The 11863-nt window shown below is 31.8% G+C and overlaps 1 protein-coding gene across 1 annotated transcript; it reads left to right on the plus strand.

Annotated features, from left to right (window-relative positions):
- Positions 1–4090: 4090 nt before the first annotated feature.
- Positions 4091–4883, plus strand: LOC121123407 (uncharacterized). The gene is made up of 2 exons (XM_040718528.2): positions 4091–4184; positions 4249–4883. Exons 1-2 carry the CDS (start codon positions 4179–4181, stop codon positions 4825–4827), a joined length of 585 nt encoding a protein of 194 aa, XP_040574462.1. The 5' UTR covers positions 4091–4178; the 3' UTR covers positions 4828–4883.
- Positions 4884–11863: the final 6980 nt, after the last annotated feature.

Genomic DNA, 11863 nt, shown 5'->3' on the forward strand with positions numbered 1-11863 from the left:
CAGCATAGAAGATACACGAAGGGTGTTATAAAAGAGCTATTTTTTAATATTTTCAAGAAAATTTGATTAAAATAATGATTTTAATTGTTTTGTTCATTTTGTACCTGTAGCTTTTTATATATTTGAGAAATGTTTTGAATGTTTGCCAGGTTAAAGAAAATAAAAATCTTGAATTTAGGTAAGAAATACTTGGATACAGTATAAGTAAATTTGTATTATCCGAAAAGATCTTAGGTCCGGGCCTGCTTCAGTTACTCGAACTTCTTAAAAAAGATCCAACAGATTTTTCGGATGATAAAAAGCTTGTAGTTTGGTTTTTAATAGAACATCCTAGTTATAAAAAAATATATTATATATAATGAGCGAATATTTGAATAGTGCTTGGAGCCACATCCATGTTAAGTAATTTTATTGTGAGGTTAATACATTCTTAGCTAACAAACAAAAAATGTACATTGTATTGGGTTGTCCGCTGTCAATTTTTCTCCTAATGAGGGATCTTAACATTGATTGGTGGGATACAAGTTGGTTCTGATTAAGTTGTGTACAATTATCAACTAGTGTTGAATAGTAATTCCGTATTTGGTAAAATTTCCAAATTACAAACTGATTTAGGGAGTTTTCTGTTTCTTTTAAGAGGATAGAATCTTAATCCATTGGATAATTCCATCTAGGCGAAGATCACGAGAACTACCTGCAACAAGCTTCATGGGTATTTGATATCTTCGGAAGCCGCCATCAAAGCAGTATGGGCTTACTTGTCGTACGACTACATACAGTAGGTTTTTTCGACCTTCAGGAACAGAGTATAGGCTGTCAATGAGGCAGAGGGAATAAATAACGTCAATTTCAGTTATAATTCACTGGACATAAACTTAATTTTTTTCTTACTGTCTTGGCAAACTACTTTTTAATAAAGTTTGAAAAACAATCTTCTGTGTTAACTTAAATATGACGCATGGGAAATATATTATATTGGGAAATGGCAACCTACAGCCAATCCAAGTCGAGTATAAACTCTTTGCTGACAAGTCATAGACCTTAAATATTGTTTTATGTTGTTAAATATAATTTTCGTAAATATCTATGAACTGCTTAAACTTTTTTTTTAATTTTAAATTTTTGATACTTTTTTCCAAATAATTCTAATAACCAAAAATCCAAAAAATATATTCCTACTCTTATGTATTTCCCCTTGCATTTTCTGAGGTTTTATTACTTTCAACATAAGAGGATGTTTTATGTGAATCCTACCAATTATTTAAAAACATGACAGAAGAGAATGAAAGAAATACTCTATTAAGGAGAGTTATAAGTAAATATGCATTCACCTACAGGGACAAAGATGTAGGTCCTTACAACGTAATTAATGTGGAAAGAATAAAACAAATAAAAAATACTAATTTTCTTCTTTTGTATTTTATGAAGAAGAAAAAAAAAATCCACAATTCGGGGGAGAATTGGAGGGGTTTTGATTACATACAAAAAATAAAATAAAGGGTATTGGCAAAAAAGTGAATCTGAGAAGCTATTCATTGGAAATGCTAAGGCTATATAATGCTCTACTCAAAGTTTATGAATGATAATATCATGCCATTTTGCGTTCAATCAGAATAAAAAAGTAATGATACGCTTATATTAACAAGTTTTTTTTTTAAAGAAACTCAATGCTCTTGAATTCGTAGGTAGATATCAAAATGTATATTTACTGGAAGTGCTATAAGTACATATACATAAATTAAAGAGGGTGCAAACAGGGTGCAAAGACGAAATTGGCCAAAACTGTATAAAATATCTCCTGGATAACAAATATATAAAATCTGGTTACTATGCTGTTAAGAAGCGAAGATTCTTAGTGACCTATTACTAGAGTTGACATATTTGTAATCAAGGAACTATCTTTAAAAATTAAAAAAAATTAAAAAAATGGTTGTTGTAAGTGCCATTTATTCTCTTTTTTCATTATTGAACATGTCGTAGTGGTGTTAATTTTTTCCTCAGAAGTTTGTATTCTCGTATATTTGTAGTATAAACTGACTTAAAATTAAATATTTATAAATTTAAATATAATTGTAGTATTTTCCCTGCAAAAAGGCTTTTTAAATTTAAAAAATTCTTCTCTTAATAGCAGAAATTAATTTTCTCCCTCCAAAATCGTCTCATGAATTAAACTTGCAGCTCTTTTTTTCCTTACAGAAATTTGAGCTCTACTTAAAGGGACTGTTTTATTTGAGGCATGACCTACTTGCAGTTGCACAGCGCTACTACAGTGTCAAAACATTAGTTATGACTAAAAACATTATGAAATATTCATTCTCAAAGAAAAATTTATATCACAAAATATAATGACACGGAGTATTTTGATTTTTTTATAGAAGTTCGACAGTTTTTGTAGTGTTGAAAATTTGTAATACAGACAGGTTTTTGTTAGATAGAGGGCGCCCTCGGGGCTATTCTTGTCTCTATATTGGGTGCAGCAAAAAAATCTTTACACTTTCAATCTATAACTTTATCATGATGTATTTCAGCAACATGTTGTATTAGAGTATGTCAATAAACTAAACTAAACTAATATGATGACTTGGCTATCCTATTCATCGATGTAGCCCCTTTGGCAACAATGATGGCTTCCAGATGGCCACAGAAGGCCTTGCACCGATTACACATGTAGTTTTCAGACATGGCATCCCTGTACTGGTTGGCAGTGTCCTTGAGGAGCTTGATATTTGGGTGACGGACGGTGCAGGCCTTGGACTTAACAAGTACCCAAAAAGTGAAATCCTATTGGTTGTTATCTGGTGAGTAGGGGTGCCCTATTTACTTTTGCCAGGAAAACAAGTTATCCTCCAACCACTTCTGGGCCTTTTTGGACGTGTGTGCAGACGTACCGTCCTACTGGAATACCAAGTTCATGTCTGTGTAGTTGGTCTGGACACAGGGTAAAATCCAATCTCTGTTGTTTTCTGGCCAGCATCCTATACAACATGTAGTTTTTTTTTGTATTTTTCATATTTTTAGTATTTGACCGGAAAATTTTTATTGCATTCATAAAAACCTTGATTTATGTAGCAAAAACGAAGTGTAAAGATTTTTTCGACGTACCAGGTAAAGGGATATTTAGTTTACCATAATAGCTCAGTTAAATGAAGAACAAGAGAAAATATAATTCAATGAACAAGAATACAGATCTGCCGGGATCACGATTTTGGAGACCAAGAAAGGCAAACCAAAGAGGTATCTGAGATCATATCAGTACCCTGGAGAACCGTACAGAGGCCTAAAATGTCAGAAAAGGCACCAATGATCCTGAGAAGTGATCAATAGGAGGATCAAAGTGATGGTTGGTAGGGAAATATGACTGTCTACTGTTTTAGTCTAGATCTTAATCATATGGACTATTTTATGTAGAGCCGTTTTGTAACTTATTCAAATAAACATCATTATACAACTATGTTCTTTCCATTATTTCAAGAGCAAGATGCCGAAATGGACAGGAAGCTCGAGAAGTCTTTACTTTCTTCAGAAGCAGGCTTGTGAAGGTTATTGAGGTTGAATTAAATCATTTCACTTAAATGGATGCAAGACATCATCATACAATGATGGTAAATATAGCAATGTATATAAAATCTTTAGAAATACGGATTTTATGCATTTTTTGTAAAAAGGGTTCTTAGCACCAATTTCATAGCTGTAGCTTGTGTGTTATATCATATTAAATGCATGCAGACGTTGTATCATCATGATTGAAATCATTCAATACTAAGTTGAGTGAGGAAACATTATATGTTTGAAACGTAGGAATTGTTTTTTTATTGACTTAAATGATGTTATCTAATTAAAGATTGTCCGTATAAGGACAATAAGATATATCACACCAGAAAACTCTTAGTTTTATTTGATGTCTTATTTCGTTTCATTAAAACATATTAATCTTACAATTACATACATTGAGACCTTAGTATGCATATTTATTACCATATCTCTTGATGGAAGGAAGTAGCACTGTTATGATTATTACACAGTATTTATGCGTCAATAACGTCCACGCCCATGGTCTATAAATAGTGCAAAATAACCTTAGAGGTTCTTACTTAAATTACATATTCCCTTTTTGCTATAAATACTAAGAGATTTTAATCCACAAACATCAGTCACTTTATCAACTGCAAATCAACATCATGAAGGTAGATCACCAATCAATTACTATTTTCAACGATATTAAAAACTAATTTTCCTATTTATTTACAGTCCTTCATTGCCTTGTCCACCCTCATGACCATTGCCTTTGCTGACCACCCAGCACCTGCTCCATACCACCCAGCCCCTGCTCCTTATCACCCAGCTCCATCTTACAAACCCGCTCCTTACCACCCAGCTCCTTCCTACAAAGAAGAGCCTGCAATCTACCAATATCAATATGCTGTCAGTGATGAATATGCTGGACTCAACTTTGGAGCTGATGAGGCCCGTGATGGATACTCCACCAATGGAAAGTACTCTGTTGCCCTTCCCGACGGTCGCATCCAAACCGTGTCCTACAACGTTGCTGATGCTTACTCAGGCTATGTTGCTGACGTTACCTACTCTGGAGAGGCCAAATACGAGCCATACCACCCTGCCCCAGCTCCATACAAGGCTGCTCCCGTCTACCACGCTGCTCCAGCTCCATACAAGCCTGCCCCTGTCTACAGGCCAGCTCCTGTATACCACGCAGCTCCAGCTCCATACAAGCCTGTTCCTGCCTACAAGCCTGTTCCTGCCTACAAGCCTGCTCCCACCTACAGCCCTGCTCCCGCCTACAAGCCTGCTCCAGTGTACCATTCTTAAATATAAGTTAAAACGTATTTATTTAAATAAATGAATTATATCTTTTTTCAAAAGCACCTATATGACTACTTTTAAAAACCTCATTGAGATATTTATTCTATATTCCATTGAAATAGGCATAAATTATATTCGAGTACATTTTTTTAAATGATGAGTCACCTTTTAAAGGATGTGCCCGTAGATTTATATTTTCTCCCAAAAAGCACAAACTGTCAAAAATAAGTTATTTATTACCAAGCTTAGGTATTCATGTAGATATATATGTATATATAATTTGTTACATTATTTTTTTTTTTTCTGCTCAATTTTTCCAAAAATATGACTTTTTAAAGCACATAAGGACAGTATATACATAGCTCTTTAATCTGTACTTATTTAAAAATAATGAGGGATTGATACAAAATTATATATAGCCACTCTATCATCATTAGCTTGTACTAACAAAATAGCAAAGGTGATGGTTAATAAATATCGAACTATTAATTATTTCCACTAATATTCTAAAAATCAATCTTTAAAAAAAAAAAAACGTAAACGCAAATTAACAATCATGAAATACAAAAAAAGATTAATACAATAGGTGGATATTTGTAAATGCACAAAAAGAATTTATCATCATTTATACCCCTCAGAGAAGACACTGTTCTTCTTTTCCAACTTATAAGATGCCCAAACGCTTACTATGCAACTCCCGGAGTCCATTCAAAAATTCATCAAATCATAGGAGGAACATCTTTCCAGGCCATGGTCATATAAGTTTCTAAAAAAGAACTTTTATTTATATTTTGTCGAATTATATCAATAGTTGAATGATTTCCGAAAGCAGTTATTCTCTGAGCGAGGTCCAAACTAAAGAAATTAAAGAAGTAATTTTGGTTGGTCAGATTGGTCGCCATCATAAGCCAAATATACATTTCCCGGTTCTTGATAGTTCTTCTCCATTCTACTGATAAATTTCTAGAAAGATCAACAAAAATTTTGAGTAAAATTTCGGGATATACAAAATAGGGGCTGCTCCATCATTAACCTATTTTTCTACTTCTAAAATAGCATTTTCAACTAGTTATGGACTTGCTGTTGCCATATACATATAAAATTAAAGGTGTTAACATAGTGTTTTAAAGTTAACTCTTTTTTTTAAAGGTTGAATCTTTCCAAAAAATAGGGGAGTAAATTTTTTGTTTTTAAAAGTAATAAGACTGAATTTGATTGGTTATATTTTGATTAATTATTGAATACATTACAAATGGGGGAGAAATGAGGAACTTTTCAATTATATACTCGATTTAGGTTTGTCCCAAGGTTAATAGAAATACAAGGTTAGACAACAGTTTTCGGGCTTGCTAGAATTTTCAATTTGATGTATCATACCGACTGGTGGGCAAGAGAGGGAGATTTTGACGTCATAGAGAATAGAAAGGGTACCAAATACAAATTCATAAAAGGCCAAAATTAAGAATTGGGATTACGTTGTGGCCCAATAAAGAGAAGTTTGGTATTCTTGGAGTGTGATATTATATTTATTTACATTTTACAATAAATATATTATTATTATTACGATAATAAAACCTATTTGCCATTGAGAAAACATTTAATGTATTCGAGCAATGCAACTGTCAGTTGTGAGTTGCCATTTGTGATTCTCCTAACAACATAATTTATCATCGTTTTCCAAAGGATCCCTTAAGGAGAAAAAAATGGGAAAGAGCTTTTCATCGGAGGGACCCCTTAGGAAAACACCCTAGAACTTGCGACAAACATTTTGTGGAAAATGCTCATAAAAGGGATTTAAAAGGTGAATTGCTGGGACTATTTTTAAAAATAAAATTGAAAGAATATGCTATCCCTTCCAGAGGTCTCATACCTGGAGAAGGATTGTATCAAACTTCAAGGAAAAAGAAAAGAATTAAGATAGTGGACCATTTGGAAGAAGATTCTAATGAAGTATATTTGGAAACTTTCGAAAAATCATCCCAAACTAATGTAAAATCAACTCAAACTCTCGTATTAGAAAAGGTTAATGCATCTAAGTAAGCATGTGCATTCCAGATTATACAAATTGGTAGGGCTTCTAATACCAGATAAGATCCAATCATTCTAGAAATCGAGTTACTAAGGAAACAACATACACATTTATACAAAAAAGTGTAAATCCTTCAATCGCAAAATAGAGTATTAAAATCCAAATCTAATTTTAAGGAAGCGATGAAAGGAGAACTTAAAAAGAGATTTACTAAATCTCAATGTAAACTCATTATCAGGTGGAAGAGGGTTGGAAAATGGAATGAGGAGGATTTTGTTAAAGGGCTGATACTGAAGTATCTTTCCTCAAAAGGCTACCGTTACATTCAATCTAATAGTCTACCTCCGTTTCCTAGTGTAACAGCCCTCAAACGGTGGATCCAAAATTTTAAAACAGCTCCTAGAATACAATGAAATATTAGTAAAATTTTCACTCAACAAATCAAATCCAACAAAATTCCAGAACTTATCTGTCTTGTGGTTTGATAAGATGAAGACAAAAGAAGAAGCTTCATACTCTATTCTATACCAAAGAATTTATAGTCCTAAGAAAAATATAAAAGTATAAAAGGTTAATAACTTACCGCGTTAAGTGCCGATCCTAAACACCCATTGAATATATAAATATTATCAGCTACTCAAGGTTAGTTCTTTTATAATTTGGGATTATTTGTGTAATACTTTATTTGGAATATTACTCTAGCAAAGAAATAGGATCTGAACACAAATAAATTAACTATTGATAATAGAGTTATTGGGAACTGTTGAGTGATTATGTGTTTTACAAAAGTGTATAAGATACCTCTTAACTTCTGGAGGAATATATGAATGCTATTGCAATTCCAAAACTGATGTCAGGAATCCTCTTCTAAACAGCCAAATTGCTTGTCACCATATTGGAATATTACTTTTGCAAAGATATAGGATCTTCACACAAATAAAAGAAATATTAAATATTTGCCATACTATCTAATTATAAATTGTTTTACTGAAAATAGTATTTATAATTGAACAAAATATAAATACAATTGTTTTAGCATTGATTGAAACTATAATAAAACATAAATGATATTCTTTAAAACTATGAGTTAACCGTTATTTTATTTTCATCTTATTGATTCATTCTGTTTTGTATGACTTAAATGCAGTTGTTCAAAGTTACAAGGTTAATAATAGTAGTCTCCGGATTCCTTCTCTTTTTTTTTTCTTTTTCAAACCTAGAAGGGTATAGTATGCAAATAAGATGCAAGTCCCATTTTATATAGTCCCTGTTTTTAATATACTATTAAATAAAATATAATGCAGTTTCTCTTATACTCAACAGCTACGATATTATCTTAGTACTAGTAAAATAAGTAAAGTAAGTACTCATCCATTTAAGTAATGGAAATAATAAAAATAATTTTAACGATTAATTATTATAATTCATTTCTTACTTTTTAGATTATGTTTGTTTGTGGGGTGATTAGTCCTTGGAAGTAACAAATATTTTTTGATTGTCCAGTAAATTTGGATACAAAGAAGGATATTCTCCAGAGCATGATAAATGTAATTGGAACAATGAAGCAAATTAAGAGAAATAAAATGGTCAAGTGGTGTTGCCTAAGTCATCTGCTTTGAAGCCCTACCAAAAGGGCATAATTATTTCTTCAAAATCTTTGATATCATTTTGTCAATACATAAATAATGAAATTGGCCTTCCATATATATATTGACATCTATTTTTGTTTTACAAGAATAAGATATTTCGGACGAACCCACTCTCATCTAAATGCGGTAGAGGCCATAGATCAATTTCGGATACTCGTAATAAGTGGCTCAGAAAAGATGGTTGTCGAGAATGCTCCCGTCAGATCTGAAGGAGAACAATATTTTGTTTCTATGTTTCAACAAATTACAGGTTGTAGTATCACAAATTTTCTCAAGACTTTGACGAAATGATTTATCCTCAAATCTTTAAAAATGAGATTAAGGAAGATATAAATAATGATTAAAATACAAAGGAACCACCATATAATGATTTACATCTTCGTAAAATCGGTGAAGTTGAAGGATTTATATATGTTGTTGGATAAATGGCCAAATCATTACATCAAAAATATCCCATTCTGAGGGTATAATACATCCAGCATCCAAGTTCCTCCAAGTCCATGGCTTAAAACGTTGTCCAGAGGTGACTGCTTCAACCATCAGAATCTTTTTTGGAATTTTGCAAAAAATGGAGCAGCATTTCATTAAGTTTGATTGGAACTTTTTTGATACACAGGATGGATCGACCCATCAGTATAACTTGTGGAAAAGTATCATAAGAAAGATTATGAAGTTATAAAAAAATTTCGCAATCGTACATTCATTAGACTAAAGTATATTAATATTGTAAACAAAAGTAGCATAAAAGTAAAATAGCAAGTAACATGCAAAAAACTGCTCATTTCATTAGTTAAATAATAGAAACGGAAATTATATATTTTTTTTTGCGGCTCATAATTTTATTTGAAACAATAAACATTCGAAATGTGAGTGCCTGTGCTCCAGCTAAGTCTAGAAACCATGTCAAGCAATTCCTTGGAAATGGGATGGCCAACATTTTTTTCAAAATAAAAGAGTTTGTCTTTGGTATTTAACTCAGGCGTCATGCAATTGGGAGCGAAGTTTTCTTCTTGTGTCAAATCCACAAAGAGTCAATAGGGAAACTGTTTGACTGTGGATGAATCAGTTCTATTTCAATAAAATATTTGTTATAAGCTACTTAAGTTTAATTAAATCATTACATAACAATGAATTTTATGATTTTTTTAAAGTCCATGATCCTTATATGTAATTATGTTCCACTTTATCACAATAACCTATTCTTTAATGCCGGAGTGACGAAGTAACACGATCTTTTGTTAGATTGAATTCCACACATTTTCCAAGGAGTCTTCATCTAGTATGTCCTATTTGATGAAGAATGATTATGATAATTTATAGCCATCCTAAAAAATGACAGTCAATACAAAAAACATTTAAGTAACTACAATATATATGGATTGAATATATTGTTCTTGGATTGAATGATAGAATTGATGATGACAAGGCTGAAAAGTTAACACAGAATAAATAATGAGTCTTCAACTTAATTTTCCTTATGAATTTGAGTAAAAATCCGACAATCTTCTTCATTCCTCGCTGTAGTCCACTATGACAAATGGATCCTCTTGAGAAACAACTGATACTTAGCTACACATGTTTCACTACGACGTGGAAGATCCTCAATGGGGTTGAACGTCTTTGAATAAAATGAATACCTCATCAAATAATAGAATCAAGAATGTAAATTGTTTTTTTTTCTATACGATGGAAAATGTAAACAAAACACGCAACCACTCATACACTATGACGTCACTATTAAAACCGTGGTGGAAGTCAAACATAAGTCGTAAACAAGTCATGGTATACCCTTGTATTTCTATTAACCTTGGAGTTGTCCCACATTTGAGATAACATGTGTTTAGTCAACGTATTACATGCTACACTTTGTCTTCATGTATCAAACTCCTTCAATCTCGTTTTACAAACGTTGTCTTATATGGGACGAATATAATTACTTTTGAATTTTTTAAACTTAAATAGAATGTCTTAAATACATAAATATATTTTTTTTTGGGGACTAAGGCAAAAAAAGTTACATATAAGGGATAAACTATATATTTAATTTGCCAAATAGTTGTGTGTCGAGTAATAATAACTATATTTACATCCTTAAAATATTGCCGTTAATATTCGCTAAGAACTATTTTACAAATATATGCACGATGAACGATTACTGTGAATATATGGTTTGATTTAGAAGATGAATAAAAGACATGATCATTCAGAGATTGAAATACCTAATGATTTCCTTAAAATCAATATTTTGCGAGAGTTGCCGCTCTGGAGGTACAATTATAGGCCACACAAGTTGTTATGTTTAATGTTGGACTATACATATATCTTATTTAAAAAATGTACGTGTGTGGTGAAGCTCTGTGGGTTGATGTGAAGTAATGACAAATGTGATCCAAATTATGTCTTTAATTCGAAAAAATCTGATATCAAAATTTTTGTTTAGTATCATTCCACCTACTTTTTCTTTATAGCATTTTGCCACCTGGTTTACAGCTTTGAATAATATTATACTGGTTGTGTGATGGAGATTTGAATTTATTACAGGATCCTCAAAAATCCCTTGTAATAGAGGTAAAAAATCCAAATAATTGCCCATATGGGCATGTATAACACCCATGCAAGTACCCATCCTACTAAGGTAAGCTCATAAAGTATTCGCTTTAAGCAGCTCCCTTGGGGAGTGTTAAATGAGCATTACATTTATTGTATAAGAGACACTATGTGTTATTAATATTTGACTCCAACAGCACTATTTGTAATAATAAGAATACAAAAAAAAGAATGCATCGGATATTTTAATGGTAAATTATGTTATCCAATGTTTTTAATTTATGGCTATTTTATTATTTATTGGTTCATATCTTAGCGTTTATTGATGCATTTAAATGCAGTTATCCAAACATATTAGAACAAGACAGTTCACTACAAAGTTTGTATCTTTCATTCAATTTATGCATTTACATATTAACATGTATTTTACTCAATCCGATTGATTGATTAGTTGTCCTTCCTAAAAAAAATCGTGAAGGATGACCTAATAAGGGATTCCCTAAAAGGGTTTATTCTTCATAAGACAAGTCTGATTACATTCTATGTGGGTAGAAAAAAAAACATACATTTCAACTCCTAAGACTAATACATACAAGAATTCAATCAAAATTTTGTAATCAGCTGTCGATCTTGTCTGCTTCTTTTCCCCTGATTAAATCTTTAAAATAAAGTAGCGATTTCGATTGTTAACTTAAGTATATTCCTGCCAATATTTAGGATTAATTTCAAAACTAGATATTTTGAATAAGGAATTTTAACCACTTTAATTTTTAAAAAAACAGGGGACTTACACATGCCTAAGCTTTTACATGTGTTG

The sequence above is a fragment of the Lepeophtheirus salmonis genome, chromosome 8 (assembly GCF_016086655.4).
Source record: "Lepeophtheirus salmonis chromosome 8, UVic_Lsal_1.4, whole genome shotgun sequence".
NCBI classification, from domain to species: domain Eukaryota; kingdom Metazoa; phylum Arthropoda; class Copepoda; order Siphonostomatoida; family Caligidae; genus Lepeophtheirus; species Lepeophtheirus salmonis.